The 23,096-nt window shown below is 45.4% G+C and overlaps 1 protein-coding gene across 2 annotated transcripts in view; it reads left to right on the top strand.

Annotated features, from left to right (window-relative positions):
* LOC111847241 (protein FAM110B) overlaps positions 1 to 11,172 on the top strand; it is a 33,703-nt gene extending 22,531 nt beyond the window's left edge. For both annotated transcript variants that reach the window (XM_023818254.2, XM_023818255.2), the window contains exon 3: positions 8,951 to 11,172. In XM_023818254.2, the coding sequence (XP_023674022.1) occupies positions 9,252 to 10,364 (1,113 nt within the window). In that variant the 5' untranslated portion in view covers positions 8,951 to 9,251 and the 3' untranslated portion in view covers positions 10,365 to 11,172. The remainder of the gene's footprint in view (positions 1 to 8,950) is intronic.
* The last annotated feature ends 11,924 nt before the right edge of the window (positions 11,173 to 23,096 follow it).

Genomic DNA, 23,096 nt, shown 5'->3' with positions numbered 1-23,096 from the left:
AGGGAGTTTGTTTACAGAAAACGCACATTTCGGTAAAAACTGTGCCCCCCCCCTCCAAACCCAGGATAGCAACAAGAGATCACCCCCCCCCACCCCCCAAAGCTTATTTGTTTATAACCTGGAAATGAACGCAGGGAGGCTGAAGAGGGTGGCATATATTTTTACCTGTATACAGATAGGCCTTTGCAGCAAGTCAATTCTGACACTAAAAGAAACTTTTTTGTTTAAGCTCATCACAGTCCATAAGATTTACTTCTCATGGCTGTGAGATAGCAGCCAAGACATAAAACATCCGTCTCACAGGTAAAATGTGACTTGACATCTATGCATTTTAAGGGAACATTCAGTGGTGGGGGGTAGTAGAGCTGTTCCCAGAACAGATGGGTCTTAAGGCATTTCCCTGAGGTGGAGATGGAGTCTCACGACTTGGGCCCGTATTCACAAATCATTTTATCTTACCACTAAGAGTACTCCTAAATTGCACTAAAAGTTTTTCCTAAAACCTATTCACAAAGTGGCTGAGAGCAACTTTTAGTTAGGAAAAGAGCCAATTCCTAAGCTATGAGTAAGACTGTCGGCTATGGCTGACATTGGATCTCATGCAGTTTGCCTGCAATAACCACTGGGATTGGTTGATGATAGGCCAGTATGTGCTAGTGAAATTGTACACACGGCATCCCATAAACACAAATACAGTGGAAACTGCATATAGTGATCATGGTTATAGTGATCAACCGCTTATATGGATCAAATAGCTTGGGACAGAATCATTCCAGTACAAATACTGATTGAATAATTCACTTTACCAAGTAGCTTACAGTGTTCATCTTTGGTCTTTTTAAACATGACAACATATGGAAAAAAAATTAAACTACATTATTATTGATCGCCCTACTTTACCTTGTGGTAACCTGTCTGCTTCTGGCTAGCTACCTGAGGCTAATGTTGCGCGCACAGAAAACATGACGGGAAAGAAAGTCATTATCTCTCAATTACGAATATAGACTCATCAAAATTTACGATAAACTGCCAAAACCAAGCCAACAAAACGCAGCAGCGAAACTACAGTAAGCTGTATTTTATGTGCAATACTTTATTATAGCGTATTTGAATTATATATACAGTTCGGTTGGAGATGTTATTGCTTCCCTCACAAGCTCCACAACAATCATTATTCCCTTCCGACTGAGGCGGTTTCCTTTAAGTAATTCAGCATCCGTTTAATGTTTCCAAGACATTGCGATGTTGATTGACAGCAGCCATTTTGCGATTGTGTGCGAGTCGGTGTGTGAATCGTGAATCTTAGTGACTTAGGAATCCTCTCCACTATTTTTTAGTTCTCCCAGACTTAAATGCTATTTTGGTAGCCGTGAGCTACCAAACAAATTTCATTGTATTTCTGATGCAATGACAATAAAGTCTCTTACTCTTATTATACTTTTAGTGCTAAGGGGCTTTGTGAATTGCTCTTAGTCCTATATTTAGGACTGACACGCCCATTGTTTTTTAGGAGTTTCTCCTAAATAGTCAAGTTAAGAGCTACTTTTAGCCTTAAGATGCTTTGTGAATACGGACCCAGATGTGGTTGGGCAGCTCATTCCACCATCAGGGAGCCACACGTAAGGTTCACTTGGGGGATGGATCTAATGATTCAAGTCAAAAGTTCACCTCTGGTCGTCTTCAAGCTTGGCGCGTGATGTTTCTCCCCATACCTTCTGTGGTCATCTCCGCCCATCTATATACACAATCTTTGTTCCAAAGCTAAGCAAGGTGTTTGTTCCCTGGCAAAGCTCCTGGAACCTTAGGGGACATCAGATAAATTTTTTTTGCTGCCTGCTGGACGTTTGGAGGCTTAGTCAGGACGTTAAGCTTCTCTGCTCCCACGTTCTGTGAATGAGTGTGGTTTTATAATGCAAGTCTGCAGGAAAGTCTCCCTTGGGCACCATTAGCTGGAACAAATGGCTGGTTACTGGTCATTTAAAGCAGTGCTTCTCAAATGGGGGGCCGTGGCCCACTAGGGGGCCTCAGTGAGGACAGAGGGAGCCGTGCAATTCATGTGAAAGGTGTAGAAAAATATATGACATTGCCAAAGGTAGGGCAGTAGGCTATATAGAATTTTTATGGTTTATCGATGATTTTTTCGAAAAGATACAGGATGACACAGTACTGTTTATATTGATATACTTTAACTGCATTAAAATTCAAGGCTTTATTAAAGATTTTCATAGAAACTAAACTTCAGTGGTTGTCAGAATTCTGATTTATAAAGCCATTTGCCAAATAGGTTTTGGATGTAGATTTTTTTTTTGTTCATAAACATTCACCTTCTGTTTTGAGAGCAATATTATAGACGGAATAAAACAGTGTTGGTGGACATAGTGGAGTGAAACCTTGTTTGGGTTATGTTGCAAAAAAATAGCAGTGTAATCAAATTACAATACGTTTGTTAATAAACCTTGGCAATTATTGTCATTCTTGTAGAACAAATACAAGAGAAACTACATCATAACTGTTTTCCTGGACTCAGAGGGTCCTTGGATATAAAAACGCTGAGAACCACTGGCTTAACGTGCTTCTGAGAGAAACCTTGAACCCGATTGACCTCAAAAGACAGAACAGGCCCTTATTGTTACTGGGCCTTTTTGTCGTATGTGCATAGGAAAGGTAATGGTTTAAAGGCAGGATGTGTTACAATGCATGCTGGGAAGGTTTTCAAAACACAGGTGCACCTATCAAAGCACAAAATGTCAGTGGTGAATAGGGTGAAAATGCCAGTGTTGTCATGTAGCACAAACCTTGCGGGTTTCATTGTAGTACATTGGGGTGGGTGGATGGCTCTTGCCAGCACGGGGGGGGGCGTTTGAAAATCACAATTGTTGGTTTCTTCCAGGGTGAGCAGATGGAACAAATGTTAAATATTGCTTGTGTAACAGCGCATTCAAGGAATTTAGTAACAGGATGCAAGATGCGTAGGCCGACCGTGCATGTAATTTATTTTTGTTTCTTGTTAGCTTTCGATGCTGTCTATGAATTTTTAACTACCAAAAAAATCATAGTCTGTAATGAATGCTCACGGTGTGCCAATATCTCAACATCTCTCTGATTCTGGTGGACCATGTTCTCTGAATGCACCCGATAATGGGTCAGACCTTATCCAGTTGATGTCAAAGTTTTGCAAACTGGTGAGGATGAGATTTTTCACTCCAGAGGAAAATCATTCCTAATCAAAAAGTTGGATGACTTAGAAGTCCACAGTGCTGCTGGTGATGTCATTTTACTCTGGCCAGCTAGCATATGCAGATGGATGAATTCACTGACTCACCCTCTAGCAGGTAACAGATTCTAATTAGTGTGCGTCCCAAATCATATGAGTAATAGGTCTAACCTTAGTGGTGGGAGTTAGCAAGGTGCTAAATTGCGGTCAAGTCTACAATCTTCTTAATGTCTCCTCTTGCTGTGCTGGAATTTGTCTTGGATCTTGGATCTGACCTGTTGACAGTTCACATTTCATTCATTTATCAGACGATTTTATCTAAAGCAACATGGGGGCCTGTGTGAGGCTCAGCTGTTTAGGCCTCAATGCTGTAATCAGATGGTTGTGGGTTCAAATCCTTGGCAGTGTAGCCTCATCTCCTTTGGGCCCTTAAATGAGGCCCTTAATCCCCTGAAAAAAACTAGATAAGTGCCAGCATACTTGTACACTTTTGTGAAATCTTTCTGCTGACCGTAGGATCCGAACCAGCAACCTTCTGATAAGACACAGCAGCCTGACATGCTGAGCCACACCCTGCCTGTTCGTCCATTTGCCCACGTTTGCCTTCCTGTTCCTGGCAGGGAGAGCCCTTTATGTGATCTCACTGAAACTGTGCATAGCTTGAAAAGCTGGTCCTCTAGTGGGATTTATCGTCATTGAGCTTCAACCACATGACCCTACTGAGCAAATGAGAGCCCAGCCATGTCCGACTGTGTATTATGTCCTATGTTTTGTCTGTGAGGGAGGGGTTTTCAAGTAAGAATTTCATTGTGCTCTGTACGCTGTACTTTGTACATATGACAATAAACTTCAACTTCAACCCTTGCTCACCTGACTTTGGGTAGAAGCCGGCGTCTGACATTAACCGGTAGATTCAGATTTGGTCATGAGGTCAGCAGTAGCTCCAAAAGCATGACTCATTGTTTTGTTAATGAGACAATTTCCCATTGTGACCAGGAGTGGTGTAATTTAAAAAAAAAAAATGCGTTGCCATGGTGTCTGTGTTTTCTTTAAGCTCCAGACAAGCAGGTCACGCAAAGGCTCTAGTGTTGCTACTCTGAAATGGGCATTCTGTCAGGCCGCCTCTCATAGCCATTCTCCTGATGTGCTAATACCACACCGTTCATTTCTACAAGGTTCCTTTTAATGAGCAAGCAGTTGAAGGTATTGCGCCATTAGCGGGTGCTATATGTGCAGCTTGTATGCTCTGCATATACCTCCCCTACAGCCTCTCAGAGTATGTCTACCTTAGTCTAAGTCCTCTGTCATTGGCTGGAGCTCCATGGAAACTTAAAAGGGGGCGGGGCTTAGGCTCATGGTGTAAATCAGGACGATCGATGTTATTCGTTTTACTGAAACTTGCTTTGTTCAGCTTCAATCGATCAATTCAGTAAAATGCCCCCAGTTGTGTAAACAGCCTGAGTGTGGTGGCACTGTAAGCTTTGTGACCTGCCCAGAATAGCACCTGAGTTCCCTGCAAAATTGATATTAAGAGCAGCTCTTAATGAGTGTGTCAATACAAGAGAGGCTCTGATTGGACACGTTTGCTGCAGGGGTGTGACCTGGCATTTTGAGGTGCTGTGACCATCTGTATTGGTGCTGCTCCTCACATCTAAACCTGAACCTTTTCCCTTCTGAATGTACTATACAAGGCAAGCCTGTGCATTTTCCTGTTTTTGGAAGAAACTCCAGCTTATTTTAAATCAGTCTTTAAGGTTAAAAGGTTTTACTTCTGATTAAATGACAGCACTTGAGAGTGAGTGTGCCCTGCGATGGGCTGGCCCCCCGTCCTGGGTTGTTCCCCGCCTCGTGCCTGTAGCTTCCGAGATAGGCTCCGGACCCCCCGCGACCCAGAAGGATAAGTGGGTTGGAAAATGGATGGATGGATGGAACAGCAGAATGGCACTCAGATGCAGGCCACAGTATCTCGCCCTGCCTTCCCTTGTTCTGTACCTGTCCACTTGGGACTGTATCTATCTACAGTTTTTTTTGCAGCAAAGCACCCAAATTTGCAGCCCCCAAGAAAGGACACGCCGTAGGAGAGCTGCATGGATGATGATTATGGTGTGTCGTCCAGGATACCGTAACAGCAGTAACAATACAGATCACGCGAAGATTTGGCTTAGAGCACGTCAGTAGGAGACCTGTACTCGCGTGCGAACCTGGACACAGGAGAATTGTTGGCTGATATTATCCCCAGGGTTAGAGCAGTGTGGCTCTGTGCCTGTGATCAGAAGGTTGTTAGATCAAATCCCAAGGCTGACAGTGAGTTCACCATTAGACCCTCCAGCGAGAGCCTGGCATATGGCACTGTGGGTTAAGACACTATACTTGTAATCAGCAGGTTGTTGGTTCAAATTCTATGGCTAGCAGAGTGATTTCATCGTTGGGCCCATGAGCAAGGTCCTTAACCCGCAATTGCTCCAGGGGCTGTTTGGCCCTGCTTTCTCACTTGGGTGTCACTTTGTAAATGTACCTTTGTAAATATTAACATCCATTTTATTGTTGTTATTTAGTCAGCTTTATTCAACGATCCTTTGAATGCTCATTGCAAGAGCAGCCCTGTGGAGCCTCCATCCGAACCCAAACTTCAGTCAACTACCTTTGTGAACAGTTGCTAGAGTGGAAAACACAGCTTTGAAAGGGGACTTGACCAGGCATGTTGAAGGACACCTATACTGTCATTCTTCTCTTGCCTCTTTGGCATGATGGTGACACAAGTTTCCTCTGTGCGGTCCTCCCCAGCGCCGGCCGTCTGCCGCTTCGGGGCCCCTCTCCCTCGACCGGGTCGGTCATGCATGCCCGTGTGAAAAGCATGACCGCGACCCCAGCTGCTCTTTCCTGGTTGCGGTGGATAATAAGGGCAGATTCGGGCGTCCAACCAAATGCCTGCGGAGTTTCCCATTACTTCCAGCTCTTGTCTTTCAAAGCGACAGTGGGAGGAGCAGGACGGCGTGACAGGAGAGTCTGTTGTGGTTTATGGTGGGTGAGCAGCTCTGACAGTGACCTGCTTGCTTTGGGTAGTTTGACTTAGACTCAGACTAGCTCAGTATCTATTGTTTATCGCACTGAATCCTCAGATCCATCTGCAGTCAAAATCGGTAAATAGAGGTAATTGCAGATGCGCTTGTTATTTGGACTGTATTATTTTGTGTTCGATTTTTATAAGAAATGTCACACAATCGATGTACTGTATTTGAAGTCCCCTAGGTTATTACCATGTTTGGGGGGGGGGGGGAGCCAGTCGACCTTGGGCCCCCAGAGGTTTTTTTTTCTTCTCACTAAGGAGTTTTTGGTTCCTCTCCTCTACTTTCTTATGCCATTCTTTCTTTCTCTCTTTCCCGGTTTCATGCACCATTTGGTATAAATTATATAGTAATGGATTAGCCACACACTCCTTTCGAGTGCCTTGGGGCGAATCTGTTGTGAAAGGTGCTGTATGAAAATAAGCTGAATTGAATAGGGTCAGTCTCTGTGATCTGTGTCAGAGCGGCTGGTGGATACATTAATCCCATTTTGGGCTTCATTGTAGCATTATTTTAGTACTGAAGTAGATGCCGAAATCATTCTGTCGCCTTGATGCGCTATATACCCTCAATACCCTCACTGTGCTGGGATGTTGTGAGCTCATTCTTTAGAACTGGGACCAAAGCTAATGTAGGTATGATGCGTATGTGAGTCTCGGCAAAAAGAAGAATTGACTATGTAACAACAGCTGTTTGCCTGAGAAACTTGTGATTGTTAAGCTGCATTTTCTGCTGAAAAATGCCAACCTTATGCTCAATGATTAAAAATGTAATATTGGTTTTAAATAAGTAAGCAAACGAACAATAGCAATCCAGGTCACCGGGCAGAGCGGAGGCCAGCGCTCTCTTTACGGCACACTTGCACGCGGCACATTTGGGCCAAGTCTGAGTCACCCTGCTCGTTTTAAAATGCCAGGGAAGCTCAACACGCCGAACTGATGCCGTGTTTAGGCCTGGGGGGGGTGAATGCACCACCTGCCAAGCGGGCACGACGGTCCCCATCAATTATACACACGTCCATTCAGTTTTAGTGCTGACTGAGGAACCAAAATGGCTGCTTCCTGCTAGGCTGCAGTTAGCGTTCTACTCTATCAAGATGCTGTGCTTAGCGATTTGTGGTTCTTAAATCGTCATTTATTACAAACAAAACAATTCTAATATACAGTATATTAAAATCAAATTGTCATATTAATGTAACATAAACAATGTATGTTACTCACAGAGGTGAGGTCTGGCATCCTTAGCGTAGGATTGATGTGCAAAGTTTTGCTAAACTGTTTTTAAGCTTATTTATGGCAGTTAAATATAGCTAAAACTGACAGGTGACTTACAATATTGCCTCTAAAATGTCCAATGCATTATTATCGAAACAGGAGAAATCTCTTTAGCAAATATCCTGAACAGGCCTTAATTCTTGTACATTTTACATAATTATACCTATGCTAGTGTTTCCATGAGTACAAACAAATTAAAATGGGGGCTTTCAGTTTCTTAATCTTATGAGTACTGTGGTTCTTGCGGTGGCCACCAGTGTTGGGGGTGTCACTACACAGCAGCTTCCCCAAATATACCTTTGAATGCGCCGACTGTGCTGTCAGTTTCCCATAATGCCTTTCATTTACGGTCCCGATTTCAAGTGCCTTGTGGGACAGCATTGCAGTTACCTTTAGATTTTGGATGCTTTTCTCCAAGGGAAGTAAGAGAATTAAAGGGCCTGAGAGCCCCAGGAGAAGCTCGGGCTGTCTTACTGTACAATACAGGAGTACAAATCCACCAGTAAACACCTGGTCAAGAAGTCGACAAATAAATGCCTTGTACTGTAACTCCCAGTAGGGAAAGACCCCTACTGGTAGGATCAAACACAGGATGGCTGGCACAAAATCACAGAAGGCCCCAAGTAGCTTTGTTCTGTGGCCATGTCGGATTAAGTCACATGACTTTAGTTTTATCTCTAATAGAACGTTTCACAGTCGAACCACAGGAAGGTAAGCAGCCGTTCGGTGATCCAAAAAAGCAGTAGGTATGATGTGTGGAATCTGCATCCTCTGCCTCTGCCGCTGCCCCTGCCGCTGCCTCAACGTCATAGAGTGCCACTTTATATAGTCCCCTTGCTCTCTTTTTTCTTATGAAGTAGAAGACCAGTTCCACTCTGTTACATTGTTATTTATTATCATCATTATTTCAGCTTCGGCTGTCTGATATGCCTGTGCATCGTGGTTCATGAATCAGTTCCACAAATGCTCCACAAGTCAGGTGAAAGTCAATTGCAAACTAAATCTGACATCGTACCCAAAGGCTTAGTAAGTGCAGTTTACCTGCCTTTTCATTGACCTTTGATTTCAAGGTGGAGCCTTTCTAACGGAGTAAATTTCAGGAAGGGGTACAAGGGGTTGAAGTATCCCAGATGACAATGGTTGCTGTAATTTATCATGGTTTCATAAACGATGATAACGGAATTGGTGTTCCGAGATAAATAAATTCCTTGTTTTAGATGTGGACCTTTTCTGCCATCTCTTGGGTGTGTGACTCATGAGTCAGAACCAGTAGCAGCGTTAACAGCTGATCACCCACCCCCCCACCCCCCACCGCACGTAGACAAGAGCTCTCCCTGTTGCTATAAACGTGATGTCACTCGGTCTCTGACACATGGTTGGTTGTCTCTGCGTTTCAGATCACCTCAGCCTGCGCCGAACAGAACGGCTCAGACGAGACTCCGGGATCCCTCTATCAGCCCCACGGGAGCCTTCAGAAAGGATTAATGCAGACTTGTGTCCGGCGCGTACAACAGCCGCCCTTTGGAAGCGAGAATCAGCGGAATTTGATGAGCCGCGAGAGGAGCCCTCGTTGCTGACCGTCAGTGGAGAGAGGATTAATCGCTCATTCACCTGGCTTGATGTACATGTTTCTGGGCAGCACTCCGAGGAGAGCCGACCACGGAATTCAAGACGGCTGCCGGGGAAAGACCGTCAAGCATGCCCACAGAAACACTACAGACAGATAGCATGGTCAAGCCCACGGGCCAGGCCACCACCTACGCCTCGGCTGTGCCTCTCCGCATCCTTAATAAGGGGCCAGACTACTTCCGTCGGCAGGCAGAGCCCAACCCCAAGCGGCTGAGCGCGGTGGAGCGGCTGGAAGCCGACAAGGCCAAGTACGTCAAGAGCCAGGAAGTGATCAACGCCAAGCAGGAGCCCGTCAAGCCGGCCGTGCTGCCCAAACCAGCGTGCCCCATCACCAGGCGGGCGTGCAGCAGCCCTGCCCTGAAGGCCTCCAACAACAATTCCAAGTCAGACACCTGCGTCAAGAGGGAGAATCTCAACCTAGAGATCCTCAAGAACATCTTGAACAGCTCTGAGACCTCATCCACGGGGACAGCTCACAAGCACAGTGCCAGGAGCTGGGCCCCCCAGCGCTCGGAGTCGGTGGAGCTCAACCGGCGCTCTTTTGCCGAGTCCCTGAAGGTCTTCCCCTCCCAAGGTGCCTCGAGTCCCCACGGGAGCAACCTGAACATCAGCAGGCGCTTCTTTGAGGAACAGTCCAGTGACTCATCACTCCATGTGTCCCACAGCTCGTCAGACATCCGGAGGATATGCAATGGCAAGCCTCTGAGGGCCACGCCGAGCAGCAGCTCCGCCCCACCCCTGCCGCCTAAGCCCAGCCTACTGGCCACCAACACCCTCAAATCCCCTGACAGTGAGACCGTGGAACCGGGAAGTGCAGTCACCCGGAGACCCTCCCTGCACAGATCCAAATCCGACCTCAGCGACAGGTATGCCCGGGCCGGCGCCGACGTCGAGCGCTTCTTCAACTACTGCGGACTGGATCCTGAGGAGCTTGAAAACTTCGGTGTGGAGAACTTCACCCGGGCCAACTCGGACATCATCTCGCTGAACTTCCGCAGTGCGAGCATGATCAGCTCAGACTGCGAGCAATCACGGCACAGCAACGACGACCTGACGGACGACGAGGAGGCCAACGAGCGCGTGCCCTACGGCATATCAGCCGTGGAGAGGAATGCCCGGGTCATCAAGTGGCTCTACAGCATCAAGCAAGCCAGAGAATCGCAGAAGGTTTCTCATGTTTGAGGGAAAGCTCGCCATCTCGCCTTGTCCACCTGTTTTTGGCGCTCTGCATCGTCTGTGACTCTGAGTCCATCAGTTTCTATGCGTCCGACATGTGACCTCCTTAGAACCTGCATGCTTCTCGAACATGCAACCTGACCTGGCATCAAGTCAAAGACGCAAACCTAAGCAAAAAAAGAAATCGACTTTGCGACGGCTGCCCTATCCAAGCCCCCCCCCCCCCCCCGCTTGAAATACAGTATTCTTTCTTCTTTCAATGGAATGGGACAGATACGACGTCAGCTAACTGGCATCCTTGGCACAACGTCATGTTGTGTCGTGCCCATTTGGATCGTGTAGCCATATCGGTGAGAAATCTAAAGAATGCTGCTTACGTGTGAGCAGAAGCAGTCACGCTGTATGTATATACACCCGCAGGCCGTAGGCGCATGTTATGGCCCACGATAGCTGTACTTTCAGAGCCACGTCACTTTCCATTGCGCTGTCGGGTTTTGCACTGGTGATGTGGTGCAGACAGTATTGTAATATCACAAGCCTCATGTAATTCGCTTCCATATAGTTTCATCAGCTGCGACGTTTCCTCTGACAGCCCATTTTTGTGGTACTATAAAGACTTAATTGAATTTGTTGAGCGGCTGCCATTTTTAGCATCCGTGTGTCAGATAGATGGCAGAGCTGCTCCACTTTTCATCAGCAAATTATTTTTCTTTCCTGTAAATGCTGTAAGGATATGTAAATAAATTCAAAGTTGTTACCAGATCTGTAAAGAAGAACGATCTGCTATGCTAATAAATAGCTCTTGAGGCAATTATTTTCTGCTTTGTCTTTGCATTGCAAGAGTTTGTTATTCTGTCTAATAAAACAAAAGAAACATCTATAAAAGCTGATATGATGTTGATGTTTAGGTCTCTGCTAAGTCTCGAGCATATCCTCAGTGGAAATCATAAGGTGACATGCTGTGATCTGGAACTCCTAACCAGGGTAAAATGAGGTCAGAGCGGAGTGTCTGTTCTCCTGTCGGATGGCTGTTAGAATGCCATGAGCAGATGGAAAGTGACAGGTCAGCTCAGCGGAATTTGCCACCACTCTAACCACCGGGCCCCCTGTTGGCCACAAACAGTCACCGTCCTATTTTATAAACATGATCTATATTTAGAAGATGCTGTAGCTTCTGAAGTGAGGCCCAGAAACAACAAAGCAGCTCCTTGGTCAGCTTCCCCTCCATCCAAACTCAAACAGTCATATCACATCTCCTGATGCTAATTTCATATTTCATCTGGGCACAGGCTCCACTGTCTTTGGAAGAAACCATGATGTGGAGGAGAGGTAAGGAGCAGCACTGATACAGTGTGGTGCCACATCCATCACATGACAATCCACCTCAGGGATGGGAACCTGAGTGCAGCCATGTGGCAGGTGATACCTCAGCACCACACCAGTCCAAATGGACCAGTGCCTGGAGTGACAATCCTGCCACCAACCCCCAAGTTTCTCCCTGTAAGTTGGAGGAGCTCCTTCTAGGGCTGGATGTAGATTAACATCATTCCCAGGATGAAGCAATTGCAGGTTAAGGGCCCAATGGAGTAGAATCACTCTGGGCATTCACGGGATTTGAACCAGCAACCTTCCAGTTACTGGCACAGATCCCTAGCCTCAGAGTCACCACTCCACCCACATGATGTAGAGAGGTGAAAAAAATGGCAGCGGCCCTTTCTGAGGTGAAACTAGACCTGTCAGAGCAAGTAGACTATATAGGTCAGGCATTAAACTTTGATGAAGTGCTCCTCAGTGTTACTGTAATTGATCTGAGGATGCAGGGCTGTGCTTCGATAGAAAAATGAGCCGTGTCTCAGTTGGAAGGAGACCAGCTGAAGTTGGTTCTGGCGGAGTTTCTGTATTTCTTGGAGGTGCAGACATTTAAAAACGACTGAAAAAGACTTGACAATTCTTCTCTCGAGTAAAAATCCATGGATTAAAAACTGCACACGCCACGCTAGATGTAGGCGATGTTTGCCAGTCAGCACCATGGGGAGGACCTGTTCATTTATCTCCATCGCTTCTGATAATTGGCCGGCGTCTCCTGGCAGTGAATGAGGCAGCCAATACCGCGGTGCTCGTGGGAGATGGGCGGGGTCTTCTTACCCTACTTTATTATTGATGCAGACTTCGAATACAACTTTTGTAGGTGCTGGAGGCAAGAAGAGAAGTTTTCAACAAATCAGAATGTTTCATCCAAGGAGACGGTTGATGACGTACATTTCAGTCAATGCTTGATGCACAAAACAGCAATTTACTTGGAATACAATCGCAAAGGTATCTTTAAATACTCGAATAAATAATGTCCATGTGTTCAGTCAGCTCAATTTTACCTTGTGTCTATGTGAAATGCAATTGATGATAACCACGGTTAGCTAAATGCACCTTGGCTAAGATTTTGACCCTTGAGTACAATAGACAAGTCCTACAGATCCTCGAGCATCACCTCCGTTTCTGCTATCATGGACAGCCACGTTGTGGAGCACTGCTACAATGCCATAGAGATGTTCAAAGCCATTTGGAATATCCTTTCAGGGCTGCGTGGAGCTGACACAGTGGCCCAATTACAGGACCCAGCAAACTCCTAGATCTGGAGAAAATTATGCAACTTGTACAGTGTGACATTCCTGGCTGTAGAAAAGCCAAAGGCCGACTACTTTCCTGAGGAATTTCAAGCATCTCAAGTGTCCTAAAGACGAACAGGGCCAGACATTTAATAAATGTTTCAGTTGAGCAGTTTTAATACCTTACTGCTGAGATATTGTACCAGACCTGCAGTGGGAGAGAATCATAGCTCTCTATGGCTGGTTTTGTCTTTCTCTACCTGCTTGTTTTGCATTAAGGTCACCAAAGGAGTTCAAGGTCTGCAGTTTCACATTAGTTCCGTTATCGACCAGCAGTCAGCTGATGATTGAAAATGACTAGTATAGAAATACTCGTATAAAAACCTGATTTTATATATTATAAAAGGATAAACTGACACAGAGGTGAGACACATGGGAAGCAGCTGTCATGCACCCATTTACAGTTAAAGTGAACTATTCTGAGAAGGGATATAGGGTCACAATGCATGTAGACCTTTATATATATAGTCTATATATAGACTGAAAGAAGGGATTTTGATCTCCAACATCACTTTTCTGCAGCAGCTTTTAAAATGTCCCTGTTCATGCAAGGTGTGCAGGTTTCCTTCTTCTTAATTATTAGCATTTCTGATCTCATTTCACACTCACATGTTTATTTGCTAAATAAATTACCAATCCCTGACCAGGATAAGTGGCCAGAAAATGGATGGATTATTGACTTTTCTATGATGTAATTTATTGTTTAAGACAGAGTAGTGTTTCCTTTATTCTATTATGTGCAGGCGTATAAATAAATCTCTGTCGTCCATTAGCAGTTCCGTCTTATCGAGTTACACGCGCTGGCGAAAGTCCACATGTGACCCTTGTGGTTCAGCCGGCAGCCATCTTTCAAGGAGATAATGATGAGGACATGGAGGAGAAGTATACGGTTTAATATTACCAACGTCATGAAGCGAAAACAATAAAAAACATCATAGCCGCAACAGCTACGGAGATACGATCTTTACTGAAAATGCATTTCCAATTGTTACGAGCAATTAACTAATTGGAGAATATATATATATATATATATATATAGACCACAATTAAATGACATTCATTACAATGAAGTCACAGTGAACGTTACACAGATATTACATTCCTACTTCACAGAATATGAGGGAATCTTTAAAAAGTATGTAATTCATGTCTCAGAGTCCTTGCTTCCCCCAAATGGCGTGCTTAGCTCTCTGAGCTGATGTCCTCCTGGGGAGCACTGCAGATCTGTGCTCACATCCCGTCCCACTCCGAGGGATGTTGCGTTTCATTCCCGGTGGCATGAGGCAGTCGCGGATTCCTGCTCGCCGTCCTCGCGCGTCTGTTGGAAAACAGATGATTTTGGACTCCTCTCTGCGGTGCGTGGGTCCAGGCCGTGACGATGGGTACAGGTGGGGGCACGCCTGTTGTTTCCAGGCCCCCCTAGTTCACACCAGATGTTTAAAAAAACTGAACAAGTAGCTCGCAAGTATAATCAGAAGATCATAGTTAATTAGTAAATATGCTGCTTCAGCATCTCCTAAATATGGAATGTGTTTATTTAATATTTAGTGCAGAGACTGTTTGTAGCCAACAGGGGGCAGATGTGTGGTTTGAGTGCTGGTAAAAGCCACCTTTGGGCTCACTGGGAACCCTTAGGCTTGGTGTGTGTCTTCCAGCTTTATAAACTGAGTCATCCTCCACACAGACATGGTATTCATGTAAGCTGGTTACACACCATGTGTTCCTTGGATTTACTGAATTTATTCTGAAAGACTTTTAACCCTAGGATGCACAAGTGGGTCAACTATGACCCAGTGAGGTCGTTTTCTTGCAATATCTTTGTAATGAAAAATTTTTATCGCTTCATATTCCAGGTATTCCTCAAATAACATGTTTTTTATATCATTCCATAAAAAAATTTAAGTTACCTGTTATACTTTTTAAGAAATTGTAATATTTGTATTACTACCCCAAGCTTCCATAAGTGGGTCAAACATGACCCACATGCATTTCCCATACAGTTTCATGGGAACCTGTGTCTCTTATCAATTGTGGCTGTCAGGGATTTATTTACTATGGACCACACACCCTATGTCAGAAGTGTCACCGAACAGGAAGATTATTTTACACAGCAAGACCTGATGCAAACATCCCATACGCAGTAGATGGGATTGTTTACACAGGGAGACAACCAGGGGAAGAAGTTCAGAAGAATCTGGGGGAAAACATTGTCCGGCAGTTGTGCAGTAGATTCAGAAGCACAGGTCGCCACACCAAACATAACTTTTTCAACAGTGTGCCTGGAAATAGATCTCACTATTGTGGGGACTCTAAGACAGAACAAGTCAGACATCCCCTCTGATGAAGGCTTCCAAGTCCAGGGACAGAGTTTGGATTCAATGCCAGCATTACCATGGCCAGCTATGTCAGAAAGGAAGGAATGGCTGTTGTCCTCCTGAGCATGATGCACCACAATAATACAGTGGATGAAAACAGCAGAAAAAAAAAAACAGAAGTGATCAACTGTGTGTAGATGTGTGTGTGGATGGGTGAATGTGAGGCATAAATTGTAAAGTACTCGTAGGAGTAGAAAAGCGCTATATAAATGCAGTTCATTTACCATTTACCATCACATTCTACAACAAGACAAAAGGAGGTGTTGACACCATAGACCAGATGGTTGGCACCTACACCTGCAAGCGACAAACACAGAGGTGGCCCATGGTGCTGTGCTACAACATCCTTGACATCGCCACCCTAAATTCCTATACCTTTTTCACGACTCAGCACCCTGAATTCAACAGAGGTATCACCAATGTATGACGACTCTTCCACAAAGAGCAGTGGTGGTTCAATGGTTAGGGAAGTGCACTTATAATTGAAAGATTGCATTGGTTCGAATCCCCGACCAGCAAGGCACTACTGAGATACCTTGAGCAAGGAACCGCCCCAACCACTGCTCCCAAGGCGCTGAATTAGCTGTCCCCTGCTACGTCACATTGTCACATATGGGTTGAACGCATTGCATTGTTGTGAGCTGAGGTGTGTCAGCAATGGCAATTAATCACTAAATTCTAATTGAATTAAATTCAAAAGACACATGAGGAGTTGACTAGAAGGCTGCCCACAACTGCAAGCCCCGATCATTAAAGCAATGGGAAGGTGTGGGGTGACAAAAGCCACAAGCCAGCCATAGGAAAGAAGCAGACAGGGCCAATCGAAGAGAAAGAGATGTCAGATCTGCCCAAGAAACAAAGATTACAAAGTCAGCAATAGGTGTGGGAAGTGCAATGTCCCTACTGTATGTGCAATGATCACAGCCAGAAGCAGGTAGTCTGTCACAACTGCAGACAAGAAGGCAAAACAGGGACCATCGCATCAGAAGCTTCAGCAAACACAGACACTTACCTGCAAGAGAATAGATAAGAGAGAGGAGATGTCCATGACTGGACATTTACACACAAACACATAATGAATGTTGACATTCTTCTATTGCTGTTCTGTGTAATATTCATTTTTTAATTATCAAAATGTGTTACAAAGTAAAAAATAACATTTCAAACATGAAATCATTCTTGTGTGGTCCAAAATATAATACAGACTATGTTACAATTCATTATTCAAAACCAAAATGACAAAAATGGCATAAAACAAATTGATTTTTATAAGTGGGTCAAACATGACCCACTTATGGAAAAGTGTAGGGTCATACCACTCGTGCATCATAGGGTTAATTATGATCATTGCCAATCAATTATAACACTGATGTGTGTGTGTGTGTTGGCAAGATAATTGTGATATTTCTGCAGTTACCCTATATGTACAGGACTGTCTTAACAGATCTTTATCATGTCTGAATTCAGATACAATGAAGAATGATTGATCCCCAGACTCTAGCAATAGGTCAAGAGTAACAAAAGGCACATGCAGGTCACTGCTAGCCATGAGTTCTACCTGGATGGTCCTCATCCCATTCCTGATACTGATTCCGGAACTCCACTAGGGGGCAGCTTGTGCAGTGAGATTTTTGGCTCAAAGGCAGCGACCTTAACCACTAACTGTGATCACCCATAGACCTTAGCAAAGCTCACAGGATCGATGCAAAATACATCTGCTGCCTTCATACTGTAAGTAGATTTCCTCACAAATTTCTAGCTAAATATTTCTAAATACACTGTGGCTGCATACTGTGCAGTTCTCAGCATTAGTCTGTCTTTTTGTTGTGGGTGTGTGTGGCTCAGCATCCTAACCAGATGTGTGTGTGTTCCAGGGGTTGCTGGTTCAAATCCCAAGGCTGGCAGGGACTGGCTGATCCTGCTTTCTCAGTTGTATGTCTGAATTATCTGCTAAATCAATGTTAATATGATAGATCACCTGGAGGAGAGTCAGGAATGGACCCCACGTGATAAATGACATCATAATCTGCATGTCGTCAATGATCTCATTCTAGTGAATTCTTGTTTTATCCGAAACCTTCAAATTCAAAGAAACAGGGGATTGTTTCTGCTCCACAATATTAATGCTGAATGTTCTAGTCCAATCACAAAGTTTACCAAAGTTCCCCTTCCGAGAAGTTTTGCTACATGCAGTGATTGACTGGGTGCAAACAACAAAAAACAAAAACTATAGAGTAGCACCCTTTACCTCAGGACGGGGAGCCGACTGGGACCCTGGCAAGTTGGGCTTGAACCCAACAGGCCTGGTAGCGCTTATGAACTCATGACTTCCTAAGACTGAATGCATGTATGGGCCCCACGTACGCTACTGAAGAGTAAACATGATTCGGTAACTGAGCCAGGCTGTCCAATGAGATCAAGAGGGAAACTGCAGAACCCATACTCAATGAGAGCCTGGTGTGGGGCATTGTGGGTTAAGACGCTATGCTTGTGATCAGAAGGTTGTTGGTTCAAATCCCGTTGTCAGCTGAATGATGTCATTGTAGGACCCATGAGTAACACCCTTAAAAAAATGTATGTTGTATGTCTGTTAAATGAAAGTAGATCTCTGTCCCCTATTACAGCATTAAGCTTTCCTACACTGGCACCATGGAACCATGCCAAACCCGGATGGAAAGTTTCAGAACAGCTGTATAGACCATACAGTCTGAGTGCCTTTTTCCAAAGGATCTGCTTCTCCCTCCTCAGTTAATGAATTCAGGTTTAGCAGTCTGCTTGTGGATCAGACAGCAGGGCACCTGGGATCTGGACCGAAAGGTCCTGTTTTTAATGACTGTGGTACCTTCACCCTGACCAAAGTGTCCCAGTACCGCCCACTGCTGCGGCAGAACCAGACCACGTCCCGCGGTCCAGGTCCTCCACACAAAGGCTTTATATTCTGCAGTGAGCTTTGTCTGAAATGCCTATTAATATTGACTAAAGGAACACAAATGCCACACTTTGTTAAGACTGTGCTGCTGCTGTTTTTGTAGTCCTTTTGCAGTTGTACTCATTGACTTTGTCTACTCAGTAAAACTTCCATTGAACGTTGATGTAATGCGACCAAGAAGCTGGACAGAAACATGGATTCCCTGCCTTTTATTTATTTACGTTGCCCATCGAGGCAACGCCGCTATCTGGACTGAGCGCCCCGCAGTCAGAGATCCGACGGCTTGTTTTGATATTGCTCTTTCAGCACGTACTGAAATTCATCCTGCTTCTTAAGTTCTCCACAAATAAGAAAAGTAATTTAAAAGGTGTAAAGGGAGCTTTGGGAGAGGCTTCAGAATGAATCGACCCTCTTCTACGAGGTGCCAAGAAATGTTCAAATGATCTGTGGTCTATTCCAGTGTCTATTATTACTTAAAATGCTGGGCTCAGCTTTCTGAGAGTCCCTGAATGGAAAAGTCATTTCATTCGAGTGGGAACACGGAGCACAGGGGCCAAGAGAAACAGTTAGATGTCCGCCATGGTGGCACGGATTTGGGATGCACACTGTGTCAGGCTCACGGCGGAGAACGTACTGAAGGAACATTTTATTTGTTTGCTTAGCTGAGATACTGCCACAAGACTCTGCTCATAATCTTACGACGGACTGGTTTTATAGCTCTTGTATCGGAGGTTAAGGTGCTCGACGGGGTAAAAACAGAGCCCCTTCCTGGGAGTCGAACCTGCACCCTTCTGGGGGAGCGGACACAACCTATCACCCATGGCTACGTGTCATTACAGCTCGGTTCATAAAGGATTCAGCATGGGATCAGAGCATCTTAGGGAACCATGACCTCATACAACAGAGGAGCCATTGTTCAGGTGGTTAGAAATGTCAGGCTTGTATCCTGCAGGATGCAGGGTTCACTGAAAGAGTGACTGTACAGCCTCCTCAATTAGATTATAACCAGAGAGAAGCTGTTCATCCATCCATCTATCTTCAACAATCTCTTATCCAGTACAGGGTCCAAGTGAGCCTGGAGTACATCCCAGAATGCACAGGGCACGAGGCTGGGGGACTCCCTGGATGGGATGCCAGTCCATCACAGGGCACATACTCACACTATGGGCAATTTTGAGATGCTAATTAATCTAAATATTTGTGTTTCGACTTTGCGAGGAATCCCATGCAGCCATTGAAGAACATGCGATATCCATAGACAGAACATAAATGGGATTTAGACCCAGAACCCTGGAGACACAGAGATCACGGTGCCACCTCTGTGCTGTTTAATATATGAAGATAACTACATTCAGCATGCTAATTTATTCAGCAAATAAGTTTATAATGTATAGTATCTGATCAGGAATGCTAATGACAAAGCATTTTATTGGCAAGCTAAAACCCTGGGTTCCTTTAAGTCAGAGCTAGATAAGATTTTAACAACTCTGAGCTATTAATTGAGTTCTCCCCAAACGAGCTTGATGGTCCGAATGGCCTCCTCTTGTTTGTCATGTTCTTATTGTGATTGAGTATCATGGTGGTTCTCTGTGTTTTAAGGACACGTCCTGTTGTATTTTCTATCTCTCTGTGATTTGACCACAAAGCAGGCTTTGGGTTTCACAGCTGGACCAAGTTTATTGCTGGTGCTGAAGAGAGTATGAGATTGTGTTTCTCTGAGAGGGCAGCGTAACGTCACCGCCAGACTCGGACAAAACGGAGCAGGGCACTCGTGCAGCATTGATGTGATAAGGCTGAAGCTGATGTGACAAAAGGGTTCTTTGTTCACAGGATGGACACTATTTCCCACACCCAGTGGTAGCGTTTACCACCACTCACACCACGGCTGTTGGTCACTACCCTACTTGGGTCAAGGGGCCTCAAAGTAAATTTTTGATTGGGGCCGTAGAAGCAACAAAATTGCCCCAGCATCCACCTGCCTGGCCCCTCCCCCCCAGGCCTGGCCCCTCCCCTGCTCTGGGTAAAGGTCACATGGGGTAAAGGCACTTCGCCCACCTGCTCTGAGCTCAATTCATTCATTAGTCAATTTATTGCTCATCTCCCAGCAGCAACCTGATTGGCTGAGACTTAATTGACCAGCTTGTCATTCACCAACAACTTACTGTTTGTAGCGCAATGCAAGGGATCCTTCTAGAACACAACCAATGCAGGCCAGACCACATTTACTTTGATCGGTCTTTTTTTTTTTTTACTGTAGATCAGGGGTCCCCATCTATTTTCCCCTGAGGGCCAAATTCCATTAGCAACACATAGCCAAGGTCCACCGGGGGGGGGAGGGGGGGCATCACACAGTCCAAGTCCAGTTGAAGTTCGGTCTTAGTCCACCAGTTGGTGACCACTTCCCTCCAGTTTTGAATAGTGATTTGTGCATTTTACACCCCTCACATAAACATCACACAGTTTGAGATGCTCCCTAGTGACTATGGATCTAATTCACGGCTTTACCTGTTCCTACATGACATTTTCCCATAATGCATCTGAAATTGACCTAATTTCTCAGGCATGTCAAACAGGAGTTCATAGTTACTACCCTCGCTGCTGAAGTTTTATACAAACAAGGCTAATTTAATTAGGAACCTTCCTCAAAGGTACAACGGCAACACCCACCTGCTTCAGATCACAGGCCCATGTTCTGAACCACTATTCTACCAAAACACAGGTATAAGATCAAGAACTCTCCTCAAAGTAGCGCCGTCAGTTGGACCCTGTCACATGAATAATCATCATGGAGAATTTCAACTTTTATTTTAATGGGGAGATTTTTATCGACTTATCTTCATTTTCCCACCTTCAGAACCAGCCAGTGAAACCCATTTAACTCAAACCATCTGACCATGTGAGTCTCATTAATGAAACCGTATCTCAAACCCAGCTGGAGCCCACCTCCCCAAGGGTACACTCTACTTTCCCAGAAAATATCAACCTCCACCACCCCCTTTCCCAAACCCACACCCACCCTCATAATTTGTAGCCCACTAACGCCGTTACCGCACGTCGACGACCCAGCTCCTCTCGGATTAAAGGCCATGGGAAAGTGAGCCTCATCAAGCTCGACACGGAGCTGCAGGGCCGCCAAGAACAATGTGGGAGCTTCCTGAGCCTTAAGGACATGGCTGATGAGAAGAGAGGCTCACCGCACTGAGCCAGCGAGAGTTAGCCAGCGAGAGTTAGTCAGCGAGAGTTAGTCAGCAAGAGTTAGCCAGGTAGAGTTAGTCAGCGAGAGTTAGTCAGCGAGAGTTAGCCAACGAGAGCTAGCCAGCAAGAGTTAGCCAGCGAGAGTTAGTCAGCAAGAGTTAGCCAGCGAGAGTTAGTCAGCAAGAGTTAGCCAACGAGAGCTAGCCAGCAAGAGTTAGCCAGCGAGAGTTAGTCAGCAAGAGTTAGCCAGCGAGAGTTAGTCAGCAAGAGTTAGCCAGCGAGAGTTAGTCAGCGAGAGTTAGCCAGCGAGAGTTAGCCAACGAGAGTTAGCCAACGAGAGCTAGCCAGCGAGAGTTAGTCAGCGAGAGTTAGCCAGCGAGAGTTAGCCAGCGAGAGTTAGCCAACGAGAGCTTGCCAGCAAGAGTTAGCCAGCGAGAGTTAGCCAACAAGAGTTATCCAACGAGAGCTAGCCAGCAAGAGTTAGCCAGCGAGAGCTAGCAACAACAACAACAACAACAACAAATTTATTTTTGTATAACGCATTATCACAACATTACATCATCTCAAAGCGCTTTACAGCATCCCCACCCAAAGCCCCCAGTGAGTAAGCCATAGGCAACAGTGGCAAGGAAAAACTCCCGAGAAGGAAGAAACCTTGGGAGGGACCAGACTCAAAGGGGGAGCCCATCCTCCAGGAGCCGGCAGTGAGAGTCAAATACAGTAAAATTTGAGACACGAACGGGGAGCAGGGGGGAGATGACAAGCCGGTGCCAACACTCCCTCCAATCGGCAGGCAGCCAGAAGGCAGGGAGCGGGTCATACAAGGAAGATGACACAGGCAGAACGGCGAGCTGGATGCACGGACGTCATTGGTAGTGGCGACGTCACATGTTGCAGGGTGTGCTGGACATCTTGATAGACTGAGGTCTCCAGGCAGCACCCCCCAGGAGGAGTAGGGGAAATAAAATATGCAATTAGTCAAAGTAAGGGAGACTATAGACAGTGCTAAAAGTTAGATGAGTGCAATATGAAGTGCAATGTGCAAGCTCTGGCAGATATGGCTATGGCAGCATAAGTAGGAGGGAGAGGCAGGTGGGAATGCAGGCATGGGGAGTCCCTGAAATGTCAGCACTCCAATCCCACAAGCGATTGTGAAGCTAGAGTGACAGCACTGTCAATTCAGTTTATCCAAAGCCAATGGCACCGATCCCCACCCAGCTCTACACCTCACACTATAGGTATAACTGGGAGTGAGGAGTTAGCTAGAGCTAGAACTAGTGTCCCTATAAGCTAAACTAAACAGGTGTGTTTTTAGTCTAGACTTGAATATTGAAAGTGAGCCTGAAACCCGCATATCCGGTGGAAGACTGTTCCACAGCTGAGGAGCTCTATAGGAGAAAGCTCTGCAGCCTGCCGTAGCTCTTTCTACCCTAGGTACTAACAGATATCCCGCGCCTTGAGAATGAAGCAAGCGCGGAGGGTTGTATGAGGTCAGCAGATCACTAAGGTATTCTGGTGCAAAGCCATTCAGTGCTTTATAGGTTAATAGCAGTATTTTATAGTCAATCCGAGACTT

Source organism: Paramormyrops kingsleyae, chromosome 4 (assembly GCF_048594095.1).
Source record: "Paramormyrops kingsleyae isolate MSU_618 chromosome 4, PKINGS_0.4, whole genome shotgun sequence".
Lineage (NCBI taxonomy): Eukaryota > Metazoa > Chordata > Actinopteri > Osteoglossiformes > Mormyridae > Paramormyrops > Paramormyrops kingsleyae.
The sequence above is the reverse complement of the archived record's forward strand: the minus strand, read 5'-3'. Positions and strand labels throughout refer to the sequence as shown.